The 26,766-nt window shown below is 33.4% G+C and overlaps 1 protein-coding gene across 1 annotated transcript in view; it reads right to left on the reverse strand.

Annotated features, from left to right (window-relative positions):
- LOC133336779 (protein Optix) overlaps nt 1-26,766 on the reverse strand; it is a 40,329-nt gene that overhangs the window by 5,299 nt on the left and 8,264 nt on the right. The window contains exons 2-3 of the mRNA XM_061545060.1: nt 25,352-25,470; nt 24,628-24,877 (exon numbers count right to left, since the gene is read on the reverse strand). Coding sequence (XP_061401044.1) covers nt 24,628-24,877; nt 25,352-25,470 — 369 coding nt within the window. The remainder of the gene's footprint in view (nt 1-24,627; nt 24,878-25,351; nt 25,471-26,766) is intronic.

A 26,766-nucleotide genomic window follows, 5' to 3' on the forward strand; every position in this document is an offset into this window, starting at 1 on the left:
GTTAAGAAAAAAAAAGGTGGCAATTGCCCGCCAGCTTTACAGCATCCGTAATATTGTTTCTCTCGATGATGACTATATTTCTTAAGTGATGCTGAGATCGTGGCTGTTGCTTTCCTTTTTTTGCATCGCAAAAAGTAAGTTGTTACTTAGGCAGACATTATGGCAAAATTACATAGTTAATAAACGTTTAACTAATCATTAGTGGGGTTACTTGGGATCACATGATCCCTTTGATCTTTTTTTTTCTTTCTTTAAAAGAAAATCCGCCACAGTGTAACTGTTAATTTATTTTTACATTGTTCGTCGATTTTATTTTGATTAATTTTATTAAGCTTGAACTGGGTAATTAAATGGCAATAATGTCATTGCCGGAAGATCTTTGATGACGTTTTTTTTTTTCTATGAGAAGCTTTTGATAATAAAATTTGCACATTTATAGGGTTATGAAATCTAATATATAAAATAGGATTATGAATGGTAAACCTCAATTAGAGGAATTAGTCTCCTTCCCATTCATAAGTGCTATACAGCGTGCTGTCTGAACGACTGAAGCCAATGGTCAATGATATTATTGGATCGTATCAATGCGGCTTCAGACCTGACAAACCCACTAGACTAGACCAGATTGTCACACTGCACTAAATCCAGGAAAAGACCCAGGAAAAACATATCGACACATTCCATCTATTTGTCGACTATGAAGCCGCATTCACCAGCCCTATTCATTCAGAGGTGTTTAAAGTCATTCCTTCCTGCAAAATTAATACGGCTATGCAGGATAACTTTAACTGGCACAAGGTCAGCAGTTAAAGTTGGAAAGGACCCTTCAATACCCAATGAGTTGACAGTTTGTCGTGTGATCTGTTTAACATCCTGCTGGAAAAGATCAGAGGAGATGCAAATATGAACAGTAATGGTACTCTGTACACCTCGATACCGACATAAAAAAACAACTAATAATATCAGCTTTGAAATCCGGAGAAGAATAGTGTTGACCAACAGTGTAAGCATTTCAACATCAAGGTCACCTCCCGCGAGACCAAACTCCCACTCTACAAGACGCTGATACTACTCGTGCTGTTGTTTGGATCTGAAGCAAGGCAATCAGATGAGGTAGCTCTTGTAGTGTTTGGGAGAAAAAATCTTTGAATATTCGGTTTTTTCGGAACATTTTGAAACCAAATTGGTTGTAATTTGGTATTTTGGTTCTCATTTGTGTAGCAATTTAGATGTTTACACTTTCTGGGTAGCTCCCACACATATAACTGTCACTCACATGTTTCGGAATTTTGAAGGGTATGGGACGTTTTTCAATGGAAATAGCAGTAATTTTTTTACCAATTTTTTCAATTTTAAGTGATTATTTATACTCTTTCGAGTCGAGCTTGATGATCTAAGTTTTGCAATGAAAAGGAAAGCCAGGAGAAGAACCTACATACCCATCACTATGCGACGCGTTTCGCCGTTGGTTAAGCGGCTCATCAGGCATATTGGGCTATGTGGCTTTACAAAGGTCGTACGTTGATAACTTGTATTTATTCCGCCCTGATGGGAAACTTGCATATGCGAATTAAATTCAAATTTGTCAAAGTTCGACATTTGTCTTCATTCTAGGAACAGTCCTTTTCAAAGCAGATTTTTGTTATAGCGATGGATAATTAATCCACACACCTACAATTGCTTCCATGGTATACACATGTTTTTGCGCAACCGGTTTCGAAGTGTGTTGATGGCTCAGAACGTTAAGTGGTCTGGGCAACATTTGTGTTGCTCCGAGGACCTGAGTTCGAGCCCTAGCCGTGCTCAGCTGAAATTAATTTTTGTTATTTGAATTTTGCCTTGTAAGGGCAGTGATCATTCCAAAGTAATTTTAAGTGATTATTTATACTCTTTCGAGTCGAGCTTGATGATCTAAGATTTGCAAAAATTCCGGGATAGTCCGGTATAACGGCTATCCCACTATTCGGTATTTTGGTTTTCAACCAATATTTATACCCTACAAAACTATGTTGTGCAGCCCCAAGAGTTTGTAACGCCGCGAAATATTGGTCCTAGACCCACCTTTAAGTGTACCGATCGTCATATCTCGACTAGCTGAGTCGATCTAGACATGTGTGTCCGTCCGTCTGTCCATTATAATTTGTAAACACAATACAGGCCACAGTTATGGACCAATCTTCACGAAATTTTGCATGTAGAATGGGTTCTGGCCAATGAAGACCCCTATTGTTTTTGGAAAAGATCGGTTAGTATTTAGGGGATGAAATGGACCAAATACTACATTTTTGTCGGTTTTTCTGGTCGCTCCAGAGGCCGCAATAATGGTCCGAACATCGTGAAATTTTCCATGGAGAAGAGGATCGGGCCAAAGAATAAGCATGCCTGTTTTGATAAAGATCGGTCAATATTTAGCGGGTCAAATGGACCCTGACTTTTGTGTGAAAAATGACAAAATTTGTTTTCTATAGTGTATATGGGCAATATTGCCAATTTTTTAATATTCCATTTTCAAAAAATCAGCTTTTTTGTTTTTGTGGCACATCAATGATTTTTGGTACACATATAGAGAAAAATGTTCTGACTCCGAAACCGTTCGCGATCAAATTTTTGGTTGATGCGCGCAAAAGTTATCGAGGTTTTAATTTTGGGCATAAGAAAAAAATCTTAAAATTACGCCGTTTATTATATTGACCAAAAACGTTGATATATATCTTCCTCCGTAAAATAAGAATATGAATATATTATAATAATCACGATAAAGTTGCACATATTCGCGAAATATGAGAAAAATAAAAAAATATAGCAGATTACATCAATATTTTCATTATATTAATGACATACACACACATAAAAAAATAATTTAAAAATATCTACATAATCTAAACACCATGACGAATCAAATGATATCAAAATCGCACAAGTCCGTGTAGCGGTTTGTAAATCACAGCGACAACAAAACAAGATATTGAGGAAAAATATTTGTTTTTGGTTCGAAAAAATAATGTCATCATATTTATTTTTTTAATTTATACAAGAAATTTCAGAAAAAAATTTTGGGGTTATTTTGCTATTTTACCCGAATTTCGCCGAAAAATTGACATATATAATAATAATCACTTTTTGTGTATAAGTATACGCCTTGCGGATTATATCAAGACCCTGCCGATAAATCTTAGAATTCTATAAATAGGAAGAAATCTTAAAATAAAATAATATTATGAAATATACATTTAAAATTGCGTGTAAATCGCGTAATTCTCAAAATCATTTGATGCGCATGCGATTTCCAGGAAGTACTGAATTTTATCTTCCAATCCATATATATTTTGCGAAATTTCATTTGACGGCTAAGATGTGCCGCACGTTACATTGAAGTACCCAAAAAATCGTAAAACGCGAATAATTTCCGAAAACTCCATATGCCATTAACGCGCATCCGATTTCGGTGTGCACCCTAAAAAAATACATCGATCTATACCGATTTCAATGTGGTCCATTAAGAACCATGGATGTGACAGCTCACACTATTTTTGAGATAAACTGCGTCTAAATCGCGTAATTCTCAAAATCATTTGATGCGCATGCGATTTCCAGGAAGTACTGAATTTTATCTTCCAATCCATATATATTTTGCGAAATTTCATTTGACGGCTAAGATGTGCCGCACGTTACATTGAAGTACCCAAAAAATCGTAAAACGCGAATAATTCCGAAAACTCCATATGCCATTAACGCGCATCCGATTTCGGTGTGCACCCTAAAAAAATACATCGATCTATACCGTTTCAATGTGGTCCATTAAGAACCATGGATGTGCCAGCACAATCTATTTTTGAGATAAATTGCGTACATCTCTCTTTCGGCTGAAGTTTTTAAAGTTCTCTTTTCGAAAAAGATCAAAATCCGTATGAGGTAATTTATTGAAGCGGAAATGATACACAGAAAACGCAAGTAAATCCGCGATATTTTCAAAAACATTTTTTGCCAAATTTCGTGTTTTTGGAAGGCCAGTTCCCGCCGTTCTAGTAGATGGATTTTCACGAAAAAGATTTTATATCATGCGAAACGTAAAAAACCTTATTGATCGCGGGTACCCATATCATTCAGTTGACAGATCTAAAAATTTGGCCCGAAAAATAGGTTTTTTAGAAATTTGATCGCACAAAATTCGCACCTTCGGATGAGTATTACTCTGAAGCTGTGCATACTACATACACAAAATACATATCAAATTACGCAGATTCGCGACTACAATAATCTTATAATTGATTTTTATAAATTCCTGTTTGCGTATTAAAGCTAGAAGTAAAATTAAAAAAAACACTCAAAATCGAGCTTCAAAATGTCAGCATCATTTAAAGGTAGATGAAGTTAAAATTTTGAAAAATGATACATAAGGGGCGTAGTCCCAATTTTGTTGGCTTCTAGTTTTATTTTGACACGAAGACCGTGCAATGAGTGGCTTAGTCACAAATCGATAGAGAACATAAAAAAACTGGTTCGCCTCAACCTGTTTTTACACATTTTTTTACATTAAAGTAGACACAGCTCCACCAAAATAAAGTTTGGAGGTCAATATCATGAACAGTTTGCAACGACAGATCAATTAACCCAAAACTATTCACTTTTTTTCATATACTTAAGTAGCTCCCGAGTTATAAAGGGGTGAACCTCCGCTTCAGCTATGTTAAAAAATTGGCAATATTGCCCATATATTTACCCCTAAAGGGAATAGACCCGAGAAGTTGATAGTATATCCAAGAGGATTGTTGACCTTTAAATTGATACCAATTATATTGTCGTAGGTACTCGGATGCGGGAGTTACACTTAAATATTTACAGGTGCTTACGTATTCATATATTATTTAGTAACCTATTATCACACTGGTAGGCGGAAATATAGCGCTGATCGCTTTGAAATGTTCCACGAGGTTCCAGTTATGGTCAAGGACAACGCCTAAAATGTTAGGTGATGATCAGATAATGATTTTTCGTTTGATGCGGACCGAAAACTTAATTATTTGTATTTTTCGAGTCGAAAGCCGAACATCACAACACAACCCACGGTGAAGGGAATCTGGACAAGTAATTAGAAGATCTGTACTGATTATTAGTAACATTTTCTGACCTCTAGGCAGCCAAAAGTGTGCAAATATCGCGAAATATTGCCCAATCTCAGAATATAGAATCACAGAAAGTTAGATTTTCATGGAAGTTGTGTAGGGTATCATATGGTCGGACCCCTCCGACTATACTGCTCCGCTCACTGGTTTTAAATATTTTTGTTTTTATTTGAATCCTTATTAGATAAGAAAAACTAATCAATATTGTCTTAAGAGTTGGGGAGGACCTAATTTGTTGGGGAATTTCCAATCCGTCATTCAGCCGTATTTTATATTTTTTCTCTTTGAATGTACAAATCAACAACAATGATCAGTATCTGTCCTCCATATTTGTATAACACCTATATAATTTCGTATTATCTACTTTAGTAAATATTTATACCGGACCCAGCCGAACCCAACGAAGTATCATAGTTTTGTAATTTTACATACAATGACCATAAGTAGCCCATCTACGACTACTAATGAGAATTGAGATCTTCAGGAATTTTCCATACAATGACCATAAATAGCCCATCTACGACGATTAATGAGAATTGAGATCTTCAGGAATTTGCCACATGGCAGCAGGGGGGTTATCTTGCTCTTCACTGTCAATTCAAGGTTAAAATTTTGATTTATCCTCACATTGCCAATGATATCATTTTACTTAATCCTTAGCACACGTTATTGGATCATCTTCCCCCCTATCCAAAAACAGAAGGTAATTCAATAAAATTTCAACAAAAAAAACCCCACTTCCAAGGTATGATATTTCATAAAGAAAATCAAAATAAAAATTAATTTTGAATGAACCGATCCATTTTGCCAAAAAAAGAAAAAAAAGTTATGAACTCCTGCTGCTGTTTTTCTGTTCCGAAAAAAAATCTCCAAACACGCTTGAATGAAATAAACTTTCAGAGATTTTCCACTCAATTGATTAAACATTATCGTTTACTGGTTTATATATTCCCTCTATCGCATGGTATTGAAACGTACCAAAGCACAAATAAAAAAATCTGTTTCATGAAATGGGTATTGGATTACAAGTTTATTTTCCGAAAACCTCCAAAAAAAAAGGGTTTCAAAAAATGTTTAAGTGTCAGTGTGTTTGTGTGCGATTTTTTGGATTCGTTTTAAATTCGGTTGATTTTAATAGGTATGTTTTTGTAATACGATCCACTGGCACCTACCTTAAGTGACACATAATTATATGACAATATAGGTTGCTCTTGTTGTTGTTGTTCATTGCCAGCAGGAGCAGTGGATGGATGAATGGATCATATTATTTGTTGTTTTTTTTATTATTATTATTATTGGTCTTATGACATTTTGCCATTAAAATTCAATGCTTTAGAAAAATTCTTAATCGGCTCATGTCAGCCGTATTATAATCCAGAAAGAAGTCGTCGCATTTCTTCAACAAAAAACAGAAGAAAAACAAAACAACAATCACGACATGGCCTCAGCCAGCCAGACACTAAAGTAGTAGTTATGGAACGGATGGTTGACTAAGCTGACAACTTCATAAGGCCATATATATAGCCCTACCATGTGGATTTTGATATCGAAACCATTGGCTGGCTGCTGTATCCGTTCAGTGATCAGTTGAAATGCAAAAGAAACTAAGCAAAAAAAATAAGTGGTCATATAACAAAAGCAAAATATCATAACCAAAAATGTCGATGATGATGGTCAAATTGCGACGTATTATACATACGTACTGTCTTGACATATGATATTATACCTTGAAGAAAAAACGAATAAAACAAATCTGAGATTAGATCGCTCAGGGGCAGCTGTTGCCCTCAAGGGAACAAATTATCGATATAGCATTTGGAGTTAGAAAAAAAATATATATCACGAAGTAAGGGGTCCCGAATATGACAACAAGAACTCTTACTCAGAACAAAATATTTTCGAGCAAATGTATATTTTATGGACCTCCTATCCTACTTTAAGTTGGATAAAAAAATTGAAAATATTGGAATAACCAAAAATATTTGAAAAATAAATACATGGAATTTATATTATTGGTAAATACTGTTTATACATGTGTGGAATATTTACAACTTGTTGACACTGTTAATTTTAAATACGCCCGCCTGAGACCATCCCTGATGAATGGACATCTTGAAGTGAATACCAAATCAGAGCATATCCTTTAGGTAATTTGATAGTGTTTCATTTTTACTCAAAAATTCGTCGCGATTGGCAAGCAGAGATGTCCTCAAAGCACATAATCAGAAGGCGTTTGCAAAATTTAAATCATCAAATGGCCAGTATTTCCTTATTTTTTTTTTTCATTGAACAATAAAATCAGTTGATTTCCTGTCGTGACATATAAAAATTGAAAAAAAACATCAAAAACAAAAAAAAAACTAAATTGAACATAACGCTTTTTAATTAACCGATAATGTGGCATCCACAAGTGAACAGTAGGTAGGTAGGTACTTACCTACCATTACCAATCATTGAATTGAGAAGAATCGACTGAGTTCGTATTTCCATGGACGTGATTTTTTGGCAGACACGCAAATGAATTTTAAACATTTTTAAACTAATATTTCTTTTTAAGACCCACAAGGCGGGGATTTTTATACCCTTCACCACACTGTGGTACAGGGTATTGTGTGTTTGTACATATGTTTGTAACAGGCAAAAGGAAACGATATAGACACATGGTTCCTTTTGAGAATATGCATTGACTCACTTTCTAAGTCGTTTTATGTATGTCCGTCCATGTTAAATTGTAAACAAAGTACAGGTCGCATTTATGATCCGATTTGGATGAATGTTGGCATAGGCCACTTATTTGGCCCAAGGACGAACCCTATTGAAATTGAAAAAATCGGTTCAGATTTATATATAGCTCCCATATATAGATTAGTCCGATTTTATGTAAATGGTGTACCAAAACCCTTATATCTCTTTCGATTTGCACGAAATTTGGCACAGCGTACGGAATTACGTCTAGAGTGATGTGTTTTAAGTTTCATGGAAATCGGTTCAGATTTAGATATAGCTCCCATATATAGTTTCGTCTGATTTTATGTAAATGTTGCACCAAAATCCCTATATATTCTTCGATTTGCACGAAATTTGGCATAGCGTACTCGATTAGGTCTATAATGATGTGTGCAAAGTTTCGTGAAAATCGGTTCAGATTTAGATATAGCTCCCATATATATATTTTCACCCGATTTTAGGTAAATGGTGCACCAAAGTCCCTGGAAATCTTTTCATTTGCACGAATTTTGACATAGCGTACTGAACTACGTCTAGAATGACGTGTGCTAAGTTTCGTGAAAATCGGTTCAGATTTAGATGTAGCTCCCATATATATTTTCGAGCACCAAAGTTCCTATATATCTTTCTATTTGCACGAATTTTGATATAGGGTACTGAATTAAGTCTAGAATGATGTTGCTAAGCTTCGTGTTTGCTAAATTGCTAAATTAGTTTCTGGCAAGTTTCCCTGAAATCGGTTCAGATATAGATATATAACAAACATGCGACGTCTGTTAGGATACATATGTAGAATATACCCAAAGTGGTGATGGGACCCACACGGGGTGGATTTTTTAAATTATATTTTTTCAAGGATCCACAAGGCGTGGATTTTTAAAATAATATTTTTTCTGAGACCCACAAGGCGTGGTTTTTAAAAGAATATTTTTTCTGAGACCCACAGGGCGTGGATTTTTAAAAAAATATTTTTTCAAGGATCCACAAGGCGTGGATTTTTAAAATAATATTTTTTCTAGGACACACAAGGCGTGGATTTTTAAAATAATAATTTTTCTAGGACACACAAGGCGTGGATTTTTAAAATAATATTTTTTCTAGGACACACAAGGCGTGGATTTTTAAAATATTATTTTTTCTAGGACACACAAGGCGTGGATTTTTAAAATAATATTTTTTCTAGGACACACAAGGCGTGGATTTTTAAAATAATATTTTTTCTAGGACACACAAGGCGTGTATTTTTAAAATATTATTTTTTCTAGGACACACAAGGCGTGGATTTTTAAAATAATATTTTTTCTAGGACACACAGGGCGTAAATTTTTAAAATAATATTTTTTCTAGGACACACAAGGCGTGGATTTTTAAAATAATATTTTTTCTAGGACACACAAGGCGTGGATTTTTAAAATAATATTTGTCAATGATCCACAAGGCGTGGATTCTTAAAATATTTTTTTCTTGGACCCACATGGGGTGGATTTTTAAAATAATATTTTTTCTAGGACACACAAGGCGTGGATTTTTAAAATATTTTTTTCTTTGACCCACATGGGGTGGATTTTTAATTTTTTTTCAAGGATCCACAAGGCGTGGATTTTTTAATTTTTTTTTCAAGGATCCACAAGGCGTGGATTTTTTAAAATAATATTTTTTCTAGGACACACAAGGCGTGGATTTAAAAAAATATTTTTCAAGGATCCACAAGCGTGGATTTTTAAAAGATATTTTTATTCGTGAGCCATAAGGTCGTGGATTTTTAAAATATTTTTTTCATGGGCCATAAGGTCGTGGATTTTCAGGGGCCATCAGTTGATGGAAACTATAGTGTTCTCTGCCTTTCCCGAAAGTAATTAATGTAACCAACTTTAAAAATAAAAATCTTTTTGTTTTTATTATTTTTTAAAATAATATTTTTCTAGGACACACAAGGATTTGTTTAAATAATATTTTTTGTAGGACCCACAAGGCGTGGATTTTCAAAAGAATATTTTTTATAGGACACACAAGGCGTGGATTTTAAAAAATATATTTTTTCATGGATCTACAAGGCGTGGATTTCAAGGATTCACAAGGCGAGGATTTTACAAAATCTATTAAAAATTTGGTTTTTAAAAAAATATTATTTCGTGAACTATTAAGGCGTTGATGTTTAATAAGAATATTTTTTCAAGGTCTTTGTGTATCTGGATTTTTAGAACAATAATATTTTTTCTTAATATCCTAGCCAGTATTTTTTAACAATATTTTATTTCTAAGGTAAATTTTAATATTTTTTATTACAGAAATATTACCAAGATCCTATAAAATAATTAAAAAAAATCCCTAAGCTTCTAGTTTGTCAATATCTTTCAATATAAAAATCTCAAAAGAGTATTATCCCAAGCACATTATTATTTATTTATTTTTTTTTAATTTCAAATCTCCAAAGTGACACATATGATTAGGTGTCTATGATATGTCACCTCGGTATAATAAATTTAATGGACAACACTCACTTCTGCTGCTGCTGGATTTCATATTAATGGCGGTAACTTTTATTTATTTATTTTTTTATTGCATTGCTTATTTCTTGATATGTTTGTTTTTAATAATAAGGCAGAATGATAGCTGACAACTGTGATACAGTAGCGGTAATTCACACGCATTTATCATTGTCGGTCGGTTGGTCGTCATCATCACCATTATGATCATCAGTTTCATAAGTACTACTGCCCACAACAGTTTCAATCAAAAAAGGAAAGAAAAAGAAACACTTAATTTAAAAGAAAGACATATAGTTTTATAGCGTGATTTCGTTTTTTTTTATTTTTTTTCAGCAGCAGCAATGTTTGTTATTGATGCCGCTTCTGGTGATGGCAATGTTGATGTTCGCACACGAGCCATAAGTAGCAATTTAATTGAAAAACTTTTACTGCCCCCACATTTTGCTTTCTTTATAGTTCTTTCGAAATTACACAGCTCACACCATTAACGCTTAGAATCGCTTACAAGTGTCTTGAGCACAGGGAGTACAGGAAGACAAGACACTTCAGCATACATTGAATATATTTATATAAAAGTTGTATTTATTATCACACGTGTCCATCAAATGTGATTCACATTATTGGCAAAAACAAATACCTAGGCTAACCAAACAACAACAAAGCTATATCACTATAAAATCAAATGAGGTGAATGATTTGTGAATATCTAGTTTCACTCTTTCGTTTCGGGTTTTTTTTTGTCGTTGTCTCTTCTGGCTTGTTTCAATTTTTATAGCCATTCAACAAACCTGATATCATACTTTTCTGATTTCCTTTTTCAACGAAGCTCTGTCTACGAAGAATGATGATGGACTTGATTGATTCAAGTGTTTGATGTCCGTGTATAGATGACCGAACAACGAGCGAACATAAAAGCAAACATTGTTGTTGTAATGGCCGCTTAAACGGATGTCCACTTGAAAATGGAAATCAATTACATGACAAGATGATATTGTTTGTATATTGATTGAAGTTATATATGAGTGAGACAGTGGGCATTCCGAACTTTGATTAAAACACAAATCTTTGGACCATACCGGCGTTGATTTAAAAAATATATATTTTTTGAGGGACCAGGGAAGGCTTGGATATTTTTAAAAATATATATTTTTTTTTCTTGTGAATTTCTAAAATAATATTTTTTCAAGAGGCCACAAGGCGTAGATTTTAAAAATGAATTCATTCCTCAATTGCCCACAAAGATTTTTTTAAAAGAATATTATTTCAAGCTCCCAACAGACGTGAATTTTTTAAATAATATTTTTGAAGGTCCTAAAAGGCTTTGATTTTTAAACGACCTTGTGCGGTATTGTGTGTTTTTTAGAAGATTTTTTCAAGGTCCCATGAGGCGTGGATTTTTTGAAGAATATTTTTTCAAGACCACACAAGGTGTGTTTTTTAGGGGATTATTTTTCAAAGCGTTGATTTATTGAAGAATACTTTTCAAGGTCCCACAGCGCGTAAACTTTTTCAGGAATTTTTTTTCGGGAATCTTCAAAGATTTACAAAGCGTGGATTTTTAAAAGAATATTTTTTATAGAGGTTACAAAAGGCGTGGATTATTTAAATAATATTCTAATAATATTTGTTCAAAGATTCTAAAAGCGTGGATTTTAAAAATAATATTATTTCAAATGTCCAGAATTAAATATTTTTTCAAATTTTTAGAGGATTTTTTTTCAAGGTCTCATAAGGCGTGGATTTTTTGAAGAATATTTTTTCATGACCCCACAAGTTGTGTTTTTTAGAGGATTATTTTTCAAGGCATGGAGAATATTTTTCAAGGTCCCACAGGGCATAAACTTTTTAAAGGAATTTTTTCGGGAATCCATAAGCCGTAGATTTTTTAAAGAATATTTTTTGGGGATCTACAAGGCGTGGATTTAAAAAAATTATATATTTTTTGAAGGTGTCACAGGGCATGGATTTTTATAAGAATATTTTTTTCAAAGATTTACGAAGCGTGGATTTTTAAAACATTTTTTTTAGATTTACAAAGCGTGGATTTTTAAAAGAATTTTTTTTTAAGATTTACAAAGCGTGGATTTTTTTTACAAAGAGTGGATTTTTAAAAGAATTTTTTTTAAAGATTTACAAAGCGTGGATTTTAAAAGAATATTTTTTTAAGATTTACAAAGCGTGGATTTTTAAAAGAATATTTTTTTAAGATTTACAAAGCGTGGATAGGGGCCAAAAAGACGTGAATTATTAAAAGAAGAATTTATTATTTTTCAAATATCCAGAAAGCGTGGGTTTTTAAAAAAAGATATTTTTTCAAAGATACCGAAAACTTGAATTTAAAAAAATAATATTTTTTAAGATACAAAAGACTTAGAGTTTATAAATAATATTTTTTAAGATGCAGAAGGCATGGATTTTAAAATAATATTTTTTCAAATGTCTAGAAGGCGTGAATTAAAAAAACTTTTTTTCGATTATTTAGAGAGCTTGTATTTTTTTAAAAAACCTTTTTAAAGACCCAGGTAATTTGGATTTTTTAAGTATCCTGATATTTAAATGGATTATTTAAATATTTTTTCAAAGATCCAGATAACCTGCATTTTTTAAATATTTTTTTCAATGATTTAGATGATTGTTTAAAATAATTTCTTTTCAAGGTTCCTCAAGGGGTGGAATGTTTTAGAAGTACTTTTTGTGTAGGTTTTATAGGGTCAATTTTTTTAATAATATTCTCCATTAAGCCCACTGTAGCCGATAAATATCCCAAACCCCCTACTTCCCTAAATTTATTTTTTATAACAATATCAAACAACTACTGTTAAATTGACTGGGATTTCCCTTATTTAATATTTCCTATTAAATAACCTATTCAAAATAATAACAACGAATAGTGAACAAAATCCCAACATCACAACCCTCCCTCTCCCCACAATTCATGCAACCATTTCTGTCCCTTGGGGGCATCCGAACAAAACACTTAAAGTTTCTTTATGTGCGTTAACAAGTCCAATGTTCGTCATCTTTTCACCTCAAGTGGTTTTGTTAAATGAAATTTGTATGTTTTTTTTTAGATCTATTGCAGTAAGGGACAATGACAGCAGCAACAACAATACCAAGTACTACCGTATTTTTTTGTTAAAAGTTAAACTTTCAAGAGTATTTTTGTTTAAAAAAAATATTAGTAGCAACAAGACTGGCTACATAACTAAAGCAGACAAGTATAAACGGATATGGGATGTTCAATGAATGAGTTTAACAAGTGTTCAAACACCAGCAGCAGCAACAACAACAACAAACACTAAATGGTTTGAAAGCCCTTAGGGAATTAACACACTTCCAACACCAAAAAAAAAAATGGACATACACAAACACTCACATACACATATAAATAAATAATAAAATAAATAGAAACAATTTTCTTTCTTCACTTGGCCCGGTTCCGTCATTTTTTTTTTATTTAAATAAAAATTTAAAGTACTTCCAGTTTTCATTGATTTTATTTTTTTTTCGAGAAGCCTTTTAAAGTGAAATGCAAATCCATTGACATTGTAGCTTGAAAAAGGAAATACCCGTGACACTTTTAGGGGATGTTCTTCGATTATTCAAAACAATTGTTATACGTCTCTGTTTGAAGTTCAAATTCAAGGAGACTCGACAAATACGTTACAAATGAAGCGCGAAAAATTAAATAAATAACAACAACAACAACGTTTGTTATTTAAGCCATTGTTTTGTTTACATCCAGGCGGGCCTGACACCATTTCATCGATAGGGGATGAATGAATTGGTTTGACAATTGTGTTTGTTGTGCTTTTTTGTTCAATATTGCTCGTTTAGTGATTATATTTAAATATTATTGTTGTTGTTGTTGTTGACAAAATTTCTATTTAAATCCTCTTTGGCCTTTTCGTTTATTGAGGATTTTTGTTGCCTTTGCCCTATCAATACACACACAACAATTCAATTCAAGTTCATTAAGAAAAACAGCATCGGATGTCGTTGTCGTCCTTTCGTGCTGCCTTTACAGGGTTGATTTTTCTTTCAGTCATTTATATAAATATTTACTTTAGCTATTTGTCAAAAAATTTGTTTATATCAATTTTCATTTCTCCTTCTTCTTCTTCTTCTTCGTTTTTGTGCCCACTTTGCCTTTGATGAGATAAGTAGTAAAACCAATTTTGTTGGCAAAATATCAAAGAGGAAATTGAAACATTTAAATCAAATAAGACCATAATTCAAATGGGCTGAATGCGGAGAGGTATGGGGATTGAAATTGAAGTATAAAACGGTATATGACATTTGAGATGGCATTGAAAATAAAAAAAATATTAGAAGAATTTAAATACTACCTGAATGAATGAAGAAATTTAGGAACATTTGACAAAGTTTAAAAAATCTATACAAGCTAAGGAAAGTGATTTTCATCAGAACTTAAAAAATCTGCTACTGAAGGGCAGGGCTAATTGAATGGTAGGGAACATTTATAGGCGGTGGGAGTATTCATTTACGATCCGACGCGCTGAAGTCTTAATATACGACCAGGAGAACAGAAAGTCTTTATAAACGAAGGGAAAGGCAAGGAACCTCTATTGACGAAATGAAGGGTCTCCTTATAAGGCGATGAACTGAGGTCTGAAATTTTTTTCTATAGAAAAAAATCTCAAACCTCAGTTCATCTGAGGTGCATTTTTTTCTATAGAAAAAAATCTCAGACCTCAGTTCATCTGAGGTGCATTTTTTTCTATAGAAAAAAATCTCAGACCTCAGTTCATCTGAGGTCTATAGAAAAAATCTCAGATTTAATTCATATCGTGTATTGAGAATTCCCATCAGTCGCCTTATAAGGAGACCCTTCACTTCGTCAATAGAGGTTCCTTGCCTTTCCCTTCGTTTATAAAGACTTTCTGTTCTCCTGGTCGTATATTAAGACTTCAGCGCGTCGGATCGTAAATGAATACTCCCACCGCCTATAAATGTTCCCTACCATTCAATTAGCCCTGCCCTTCAGTAGCAGATTTTTTATGTTCTGATGAAAATCAGTTTCCTTAGCTTGTATAGATTTTTTAAACTTTGTCAAATGTTCCTAAATTTCTTCATTCATTCAGGTAGTATTTAAATTCTTCTTTTATTTATTTTATTTTCAATGCCATCTCAAATGTCATATACCGTTTTATATTTCAATTTCAATCCCCATACCTCTCCGCATTCAGCCTATTTGAATTATGGTCTTATTTGATTTAAATGTTTCAATTTCCTCTTTGATATTTTGCCAACAAAATTGGTTTGCCAACAAAATTGGTTTGAACTGAGGTCTGAGATTTTTTTCTATAGAAAAAAAATGCACCTCAGATGAACTGAGGTCTGAGATTTTTTTCTATAGAAAAAAATGCACCTCAGATGAACTGAGGTCTGAGATTTTTTTCTATAGAAAAAAATGCACCTCAGATGAACTGAGGTCTGAGATTTTTTTCTATAGAAAAAAATGCACCTCAGATGAACTGAGGTCTCAGATTTTTCTCTATAGAAAAAAATGCACCTCAGATGAACTGAGGTCTCAGATTTTTTTTTATAGAAAAAAATGTACCTCAGATGAACTGAGGTCTGTGATTTTTTTCTATAGAAAAAAATGCACCTCAGATGAACTGAGGTCTGAGATTTTTTTCTATAGAAAAAAATATCTCATATCAACTGTGGTCTGAGATTTTTTCTATAAAAAATATCTCTTTGAACTGAGGTCTGAGATTTTTTTCTATAGAAAAAATACCACAGATGAGCTGAGTTCTAAGTTTTTTCCTAGAGAAAAAATGCCTCAGATGAACAGAAGTCTAAGATATTTTTTTTAAATATCTCCGAAGTACTGAGGTTTTATTTTTCTATTGAAAAAAATGCCTCAGAAATGAGGTTTGATTTTTTTCTATAGGAAAAAATGCTTAAGATGAACTGAGGTTTAAACTTATTTTTTATATAAAAAAAGTTCAAAAAGGCTATAACAGCAATATCTATAGAAAATTTTCTCAGGTATTTGACTTATTTAAATTACTTTCTTTTGTATACCATTAAAACTTTCCCACAGTAATTTTGATGTGCCAGCTTATTTTTCGGAAGCCCAACAGATTTGTTGACTCCTATTTGTCGAATGACCAATTTATAATTGCTTTGTTTTTATTTCACATGGGATCAATGAATTTTCTCAAGTGGATTTTTTTTCGTTTGGTTAGACATCATTCATCATCGATGTATCTGCATATTGACATGCATTTATGTAGGAGAGCTATTGGTTGTTGCCTATATCCGTGAGAAATAAAAACTGAATGCATTTCTTGATTCTTCAAAATATGCACTTGAAAATTATGTATAATTTAAGACTACTCAAATATTGGAAGTTACAATAGCTGGTAAGTAGTAGCCAGGTTTTTAACGATTTTCAAGTGTTTTTTTTTTTTGTAGAAGGGATATCCTACCACAGAAAAAAAAATCACACACATATAAAATCTCGGTTCAAGAAAGTAAATCAATCGCTTTTGTATATAAATAGTTATTGAGTGCTGTATAATCACATGGTGACTGACATCCCCTGTATTCCAATAAAACATTTCTCTCCTGAGATTTTAGAGTGAAGAAAAAAAAAACTGTATCCAATACCCATTTCATAAATATAACTGCTGACCAATATTAAGGAAAAGGAAGAGAAAAAACAAAACAATCGTAAGCAGTGATTGTGCTTACTTTAATAATGGAATGACGAGGCAAAATATATAAGCATGGGATCCACCGACTATTACAAGATATATGTATGCGTATGTTGTGGAGATGAAAATCACAAGGCAATGCTTTGTCGTGGTTGGTCGACACCAGGAACCCAATCTGTTGTATTTCGGTGTTAATGGCTGCTCATGCTGTTAAATGCATTGTCGGCCGGACTGGGCCAAACTGCAGCCGCCGCCACCACCATCACCATTAAAATTATAATCACAATCATTATTCGACTAATGATCCTGCTTGGCCGCCATACAGCACCATCATCGAGCTACCTCAAGAAACCTGATGAAACCATTACAAAAAAGATGGTCCCTGATAGTGGAATACCCAACGGGAAGGAAAAAAAGCTTCTGAATTTTATATTGTAAGCTGTTTTAATGGCAACACAAACACAAACAGCAACAACAAACAATGCTGCACCATGGCAAGCCCATACATACCCCAACGTCCACGGTGTATGCAACAAGTTTGAGAACGAAACGAAAAACGTACAACTGCTTAACTCAATAAACACCATTTCACCTCAGACATTAAATTGAACTGGTTGTGAAATGTTCAATTTTTTGTTTTGTTTTTTTAATTTTTCAGCTGTTTCTTACATATTTGTTGTTGCACATATTTTGTTGTTGGATGCTATTATTATTGTTGTTGTATTTTATAGTCTCAAGTTTATGCCAAGATGCCTGTATTATAGCATCAAGTAATAAATAGTTGTATGATGGTATGTACCCAACCACTTCATGCCACTCCAATACGAAATGGTTTACTGGCTGCTTGGCTGCCTGCCTGCCTGCCCGTTTTGGCTGACTCGACTCGTTGCGGAATATAATTGCGCATGTGCGCATTTTTAAAAGGAGGCAAAAGCCAGACAGACGAACGCATCATTGTCGTCACGGTTACTGTCTAGTAACCGTTTTGCTAAAGTAACAAAAACCCGGCAATACACCTATTTTTTGCCATGTCATTCAAACACTTAACTATCCTCATCATCATCGTCGTATCTTTGGAACAAGATACATGCAGTTTTTTTTGCTATTTTCCAACCAGTGGAAGCTATTGTTTTAGGTCAAAATAAAAAAAAAAAAACAAAAAATATTTATGATTCGAAAGCCTAACTGTAAGTCAGTAATATGTGTAATGAGAATATGTAAAATTTTTATCGCAGGGCAAATTAATAAATAAGTCCTAAAAAATCCACAGATCCTCGGATCAGTCCTCGGATCTAAAATTAGATTAAAAATTTGATCTGTTTCGACGGGGTTATCTATAAAATTTAAGTCTAAGTATTTTTTTCCTTGCTTATACGAATTTATAATTTCAGACATCAAACTTCGTTCAGATAAAACCAGTAAGGAAAGTAGTAAAGTCGGACTGGGCCGACTATATAATATCCTTCATCACTTTGGGTATATTCTACATATATCTCCTAACAGATTCCGCCTTTCCAAACAACATTGCGTTGAAATTGAACGAACTTGATTATGTGATCATTATGCCTTTCTGGAACCTATGCTAAATTTCATTTTATTGAACCGAAATATATATAAGAGCTATATATAAATCGGGAACGATTTTCACAAAGCTTATTGCACATCATTCTGCGCTATGCCAAATTTTCGTGCAAATCGAAAGATATATATGGACTTCGGTGCACCATTTACATAAAATCGGACGAAAATATATATCGGAGCTATATCTAAATCTGAACCGATTTTCACGAAACTTGGCACACATCATTCTAGGCTCAATACAGTACGCTATGCCAAATCTCTTGCAAATCGAAAGATATATAGAGTCTTTAGTGCACCATTTACATAAAATCGGACGAAAATATATATGGGGGTATATCAAAATCTGAACCGATTTTCACGAAACTTTGCACACCTCATTCTAGACTTAATTCAGTACGCTGTGGCAAATTTCGTGAAAATCGAAGGGTGTAAAGGGTCTTTGGTGCACCATTTCCATAAAATCGGATGAAAGTATATATGGGAGCTATATTTAAATCTGCGCCGATTTTCACGAAACTTAGCACATCTCATTCTACACTTAATTCAGTACGCTGTGCCAAATTTCGTGCAAATCGAAAGATATATAGGGACTTTGGTGCACCATTTACATAAAATCGGACGAAAATATATATGGGAGCTATATCTAAATCTGAACTGATTTTAACGAAACTTTGCACACATCATTTTAGACTTAATTCAGTACGCTGTGCCAAATTTCGTGAAAATCGAAGGGTGTATAGGGTCTTTGGTGCACTGTACTTTGTTTACATTTTAACATCAACAGACGGACGGACGGACATGCATGTTCTAAAATATTTTTAAATATAGAACAAATTCCAAACACAGATATATTTTTCTATAGCAAAAAATTCGATCTTAGTCCATTTGAGGCACTTTTTCTACAGAGAAAAAATCGACCTCAGTTCATGTGACGTACATTTCATCTGAGGTTGATTTATTTCTAAAGAAAAATTCGGACCTCAGTTCATCTGAGGTAATTTTTTTTCTATAGAAAAAACTTCTGACCTCACTGCATCTGAGGTAAATTTTTTCTATAGAAACAAATTCGAATCTCAGTTCATCTCAGACAAATTTTTCTGTAGAAAAAGTTCCGACCTCAGTTCATCTGAGGTACATTTTTTCTATAGAAACAAATTCGAATCTCAGTTCATCTCAGACAATTTTTTCTATAGAAAAAGTTTCGACCTCATTTCATTTGAGGTACTTTTTTGGTCAAATTTTTATACGGAAAAAAACGAAGTTCTTTAGAAAAAAACCAACTCATCTGAAGCATTTTATTATAGAAAAAGAAAAACTTAACCTTAGTTCATTTGAGGCATTTTTTTCTATCGAAAAAATTCGAGGTTCTTTTTTATAGAAAAAAATTCTACCTCAGTTCTTATGAGGTACATTTTTTTTATAGAAAAAAAAATCCGACCTCACTTCATCAGAGAGAAGTTTTTCGATAAAAAAATTTAAAGGATTGAAAGGATTTTTTTTTTTCTATAGAAAAAAAGACCTCAGATGAACTAAGGTCGAACTCAGTTCAACAGAGATATATTTTCTATATAGAAAAAATAAAATCGACCCCAAGGCACTGTTTTTTAATGTTAATCTGAAAAAAAATCTACCTCATCGGAAACATTTTTTCTACAAAATATTGGATCTCATTCTCAATTCTTCATAATAAAATATAACTCGAATCACCTCAGTTAAAGATCTATGACCTGCCACTACAATCCGCCGGCCGGTCGGCCAGTTTAAAGAACTTCAACAACAATTGAAGCGGTCATTTTTATTTAATGTGGCTACCAGCGGTGTGCGGCGTTATGTGGCTAGATTTTTGCATCTAATAGACCGCAACTGCAGCATAATGTTTAATGTAATTGTAAACCTTTTTCTTTCTGACAAAAAAAAAAAATACAAATAAAATAAAATCCGCACAGTCCGCAAAAAAATCACACACAAAAAATAAAAAACAGAATATAAAATAATTGCCGATCCACACACACACACATAGGCGGTTGGCTAGTGCGTTAACTCGATTGATTGAAGTGAGCGCAGCAGAGTGTAGATAACTTGCAAATGAACCTATGACGATGTTGTGTGCGGTTGTCGATATGCCTTACCAACTGCTTACTTCTAGCTAGTAATGAGCGAGTGAACGGCGGCCTGAGATCAATGAAACGGAAAAGCTTGAAAAGATATCACAGTAACAGCAGCCGATGGACATCCGAGGTCGGACGGATGGGAAGACGACTTTGCCACCACATCACAGCAGCGACAAGGCGGCATGTCGTACGATTTCAAAAACTTAAGTAGAGATAGATGTGGTGGCGATCGATGGAACGAACCAGGCGAAATGAAACGATGACGACGTCGATAAAACGTGTCATGGTAAGAGGCGGAACAGGGAGCTGACACATTGAAGTGCATAGACCAGATCTTGGAAATGTCTCAGAGCCGAAGAAATGTTTCTGCAGAGAACAAAATCGGGGAGCGGAAAGTGTCAGGCCGGTGGAAGCAAAATGCAAATGTTTTAAAACGTTTTGACTTGATTTAGAGGTTGTAATGACTTAGCTAAAGGTATCAGTTTACCTACAAGTTAATGATATCCGGTTACAAAAACAACGCCGTAGCGAAGTATAAATACCCAGTCGAAAAAGGGGGAAGGGTGGACAAATGTCTGTCCACTATGGTGTTTTTTGTGTCCACTTGAAATGAGTGTTGGTTATTAAGAAAAGAAAATAATAGTAAAGTAACAACAACAACATCAACGTACAACATGCATGGCGGCTGCCGCCGTCACTGCAGCCACCAACGTTGTCGGCTTTATCATATGGGATACATTCACCCAACGAGCCAACCATCCGGCAGACCGACCGGCCGACCAACAATCAATCCATCCATCATAAGTGTATCACATGTGAACAAAAACAAAAAAATATGATGATATTGTTTTTGTTGTTGTTGTTTGGGGGTAATGTGAAACAACTGCAACAACATCACAGCTTCAAACCACACACAATTCCTAACAAACTTTATTGTGGTTTTAACTTTGTCGATTTGAGGTATGAAGATATGGGGGGACCACATATAGAAACACTTGTTCAGTTTTTTTTATTTCTGTCGGAATCCGAGATCATAAACGCAAATCGTGCAAAACAACCGACAATGATGTGGGTTAAATGGCCATAACGTATGCAGTTAATTAATCGCTAAGCGGTATGATATACATTTTCCATGAAAATTCCATTGAAATTAGTTAGGTGGGTACGATTTGTGTAAATGGAAAAAATGTTGCATAAGAGAAAAGAGAACTAAGAAAATACATTTTTTTCTATAGAAGAAAATTACTCAGACTGAGGTTGGAAAAACATCAGAAATCGGCTCTCAATTTACGGAGGTCTGGAGGTTTTTTGCTTCAGAAAAAAATTTCTCAGATGAACTGATGTCAGTTTTTTTATAGAAAAAAGTCGCAGATAACTGAGGTCTGATTTTTTCTAAAGAAAACAAATGGCTCAGACCCGAGGTGAGATAACTAATGTCAGATTTTTTTATTTATTTTTTTATCTCAGATAACTAAGGTCAGATATTTTCGTATAGAAAAAAATACCTCAGAATTGAGGTGTGATTATTTTTTATAGTTAGCTGAAGATTGTTTCTCTAAAAAAACTCAGATGAACTGATGTGTGTTTTTTTTCTGTAAAAAAAAATCCCCAGATAACTGAGGTCTGATTTTTTATAGAAAAAAGTTCCTCAAAAATTTTCAGTACAAGAAAACCAATACGGTGATCTGATTTTTAATAGAAAATTAAAATGCCTTTTTTAGAGAAAAAGATACCTCAGATGATTTTTTTTTTTGTTCCTGTTCTTTAAAAAAAAAAATACCTCAAAATTGAGGAAGAAAAAGCTTCAGAACAGAGACTTGATTTTTTATATAAAAAAATAAATCAGATGAACAGAGGTTTCAGATGAATCGAGGTCTGATTTTGAAAGGTTTGATTCTGAAAATACATCAGATGAACTGAGGTCCGAATTTTGCTATTGAAAAAATTCCTCAGATAACTGAGTTCTGATTCTTAAAATACATCAGATGAACTGAGGTCCGAATTTTTCTATTAAAAGAATCCTCAAATAACTGAGATATATTTTTTTCTGTAGAAAAACATTCCTCTGACAACTGAGATCTGATTTTTTTTCTATAGAAAAAGTACCTCAAATGTACTGAAGTCTGAATTTTCTATAGAAAAATGCTCCAGATAACTAAGACCTAATTTATTCTATAGAAAAAAATTGTCTGAGTATGCTGAGATCTGATTTTTTTCTATTTAAAAAAAAATACCTCAGATGAACAGATGTCTGTAGAACAAATATGCCTCAGGAATGAGGTCCATGTTTTTTTCTATAGAAATTATTCTTCAGAAGTGAGGTCTGATTTTATTCTATAGGAAAAATTTCGTCAGAACTGAGGTCTATAAAAAAAATACTTAAAAATGAAGTCCGTTTTTTCTATAGAAAACAAATACCTTAGAAATGATGTCAGATTTTTTTCTAGAGAAAAAATACCGAAGAACTGTGGTCTGACTTTTTATACGAAAAATACCTCAGAATATTTATGCCCTACACAACTATGTTGTCAGGGTATTATAACTTTGTGCAGTCCCATAAGTTTGTAATGCCGCGAAGTATTGGTCCTAGACCCAACTTCAAATATACCGATCGTCATATCTCGACTAGCTGAGTCGATGTAGACATGTGTGTCCGTTCGTCTGTCCATTATAATTTGTAAACACGATACAGGCCACAGTTATGGACCAATGTTCACGAAATTTTGCATGTTGGATGGGTTCTGGCCAATGAAGACCCCTATTGTTTGTGGTAAAGATCGGTTAATATTTAGGGGCTGAAATGGAACAAAAACATTATTTTTGTCTGATTTTCTGGTCGCTCCAGAGGCCGCAATTATGGCCCGAACATCGCGAAATTGTACATGGAGAACCGGATCGGGTTAAAGAATAACATGCCTGTTTTGATAAACATCGGTCAATATTTAGCGGACCAAATGGACCCAGACTTTTGTGTGAAAAATTACAAAATTTTTATTATATAACGTATATATTTTCCCCTGAAAGATATAGATCCGACAAGTTGATAGTGTATCAAAGAGGAGTGGTTGACCTTTAAATTAATACCAATTATATTGTTGTATGTGCTCGGATGTGGGAGTTACATCTAAATATTTACAGGTATCTCCACATTCGTATATTATTTATAACTCTAGAGAGCGGAACTATAGCGCTGCTCGCTTTGAAATGTTCCATGAGGTTCCAGTTATGGTCAGGACAACGCCTATAATTTTCGGTGATGATTAGATAATAATTTTGGAATGAAGTGGACCGTAAACTTAGTTTTTTGTGTTATTTTCGAGTCGATCTATAGACCACAATTTAAAGCCGAACATCACGGTGAACCCACGGAGAAGGGAATCTGGACAAGCAATTAGAAGAGCTGTACTGAATATTAGTAATATTTGTTGACCTCTAGTCGATCAAGAGGATGCAAATATCGCGAAATATTGCCCAAGCTCAGAACTACACCGCAGAAAGTTAGATTTTCGTGTAAGTTGTATAGGGTATCATATGGTCGGCCCCGTCCGACTATACTGCTCCGCTCACTGGTTTTCTATAGGAAAAATTCTTCAGAACTGAGGTCTGATTTTTTTTCTATAAAAAAATACTATAATTGAAGTCCGTTATTTCTATAGAAAACGAATACCTTAGACATTATGACAGAACCGCAGAACTGTGGTCTGATTTTTTATACGAAAAATACCTTAGAATATTTTTTTTTTTTTTTTTTGAACTCGATTCGTTGACATTTTAAAACTTCAGGAGCCGTCAGAATCGACAAAAATACTAGCAATCGCTATTCGTTGGTTTGATTTCAGTTTGACATTTCACAACCTTTTTTTCTGTTATTTTATTTAATTTAAAATTTGTTGCACTGAAAACTTACCGATTTTTTGCTGCCGCCGCTCTATCACGCTGACGACGATTTTTAAACCAATTCCCCACCTGGGTGGGATTAAGGCCGGTCGCTTTGGCTAATTCACGTTTTTTCGTTGGATTCGGATAGGGATCCTGAAGGTACCATTCACGCAGTAAACTTCGTGTGCGTTCTTTAAAACAATGTGTTTTTTGTTCACCATCCCAGATGGTCGGCGGTAGGGGGAATTTTTTTCTAACACGATATTTGTCTACGGGACCTGGAAGCAGAAGAAAATTTTAAATTTTGTATTTTAATTATACAAGCAATTTTTTTAAATTGATACTAAAATACACAAACATATGAAAATATCAATCTATAAAATAAATCAGATATTGTTTAGTGGAAAAAAGTCAGTAACTGAAGACAGAAGATATAAATAGACAGAAGATATAAATGGGACCATTCAAAAAATTCTGAATTACATATGCTATACTTTTTTCCTTACTTTATTAATTACTGTTTCGTTTTTTTTTTTTTTTTTTTGCAAATTGGGAAATATTGAATATTTTAAAATACGCAATTTTTTAATTTTATTTTTATAAAGATCCTGACCTTTTTAAAACAAATGGGGTTTCTTTTCAGTAATTTAAGTTGTTTATTAGTTTATATTGTTTGGTTTGTTTGTATATTATTATATTTACAAAATAGCAAATTTATACGAAGATTTAAATTTTTTAAATTATTTACTTACCCAGTGATCGTCCCCGCAATTTTTCCGCTTCAATATAATGGGCTTCCAGCCACATTGCCTGCAATTTTCCATATGAAGCTTTTGTAAATTTATGATTTTCAATTATTGCATAAAGTTCCCTGCGTTACGAAAAAACAGAAGGAGGAAGAAAGAATGTTCATATTATATAATTAGGTTTTTTTGGAAATATAATAAAGCTTATTATTGCTTAACAATAAGATACGAAAAAGAAGGGTTGTTTTATTTTTATTTCGAAAAGGGTGTAAAAATCTCAGATTTGTTAACATATGGCCAATTAAATGATTTGATTTCTTTAAAAGCCATAACATAACTGTTTTCAACAGATTTTTAGTTTGTAATCACCATAAAATAATGTAATTAATGAAATGAACTTATCCTATTTGCTTCAAATTAGCTAAGATTTCTAGATTTTATAAAATACGTCTTAAGGCAGAATTTTAAATACAATGAGCATAAATGAGCATCGATCATCCTTAAACGGCATATACATTAGAACTTTTTACCGGGTTAATCTACTTTGTGAGGATTTATTTGACATATGTGCAAAGGAATTGAAAATTGAAACCCACTGGGTTAACGAAATCCGGTTAAATGTAAACGTACTATTAGTCTATATTTGGTTTTCAAAACCATTGTGGAAAAAATAGTATTGGCATTATCCTCAACCAGATTAATTGATTGTTTTTTTTTTAATGAAAAACAAAATTGAAATAATTTCAGTTATATGCTTTTTTGTAAAATAAATTGACTTTGATTGCAATAACTTTAGGTACTGAAAAAAAAATTCATTCGAACTTTAGCGGGCAAAAAAATGTAGTCAGTATTTAAGTCTTTTAAATCCATTTTTTCCTATATTGAGATATTTAATGTTTTGGTTTTGATTTGCTCCAAAAATATTTGAAAGTGGTATTAATTATACCCTTCACCATACTGTGGTATGGTGAATTATGTCTTTGTGCATATGTTTGTAACTGGAAAATGGAAACGAGATAGACTATGCAATTCCGTCCGTCCGTCTGTTTGTCCATGTTAAATTGTAAACAAATTGCAGGATTTAGATATAGCTCCCATATACAGTTTCGTCCGATTTTATATAAATGGTGTACCAAAGTCCCTATATATTTCTTTCGATTTGCACGAAATTTGACATAGTGTTCTCGATTAGGTGTGGAATGATGTGTGTTAGGTTTCGTGAAAATCTTTTTTTTTTTTTTGTTTGTGAGAATACAAGAATTACTATAAAATCCACATAAATTTTGGGACAAATGCAAGTATGAAAATCAGAAGACAGTCGGAATAGAGTTCTGATTCTAAGATCCATGCCCTAGAATATTTTCTTGAAAATAATAATAATAGCGACATGTTGATCCTTAAGGGGACCCCCCCCCCATTCT

This window comes from Musca vetustissima, unplaced genomic scaffold, assembly GCF_032173495.1.
Source record: "Musca vetustissima isolate MV318-11 ecotype Yass unplaced genomic scaffold, APGP_CSIRO_Mvet_v1 utg8848, whole genome shotgun sequence".
Classification (NCBI taxonomy): Eukaryota; Metazoa; Arthropoda; class Insecta; order Diptera; family Muscidae; genus Musca; species Musca vetustissima.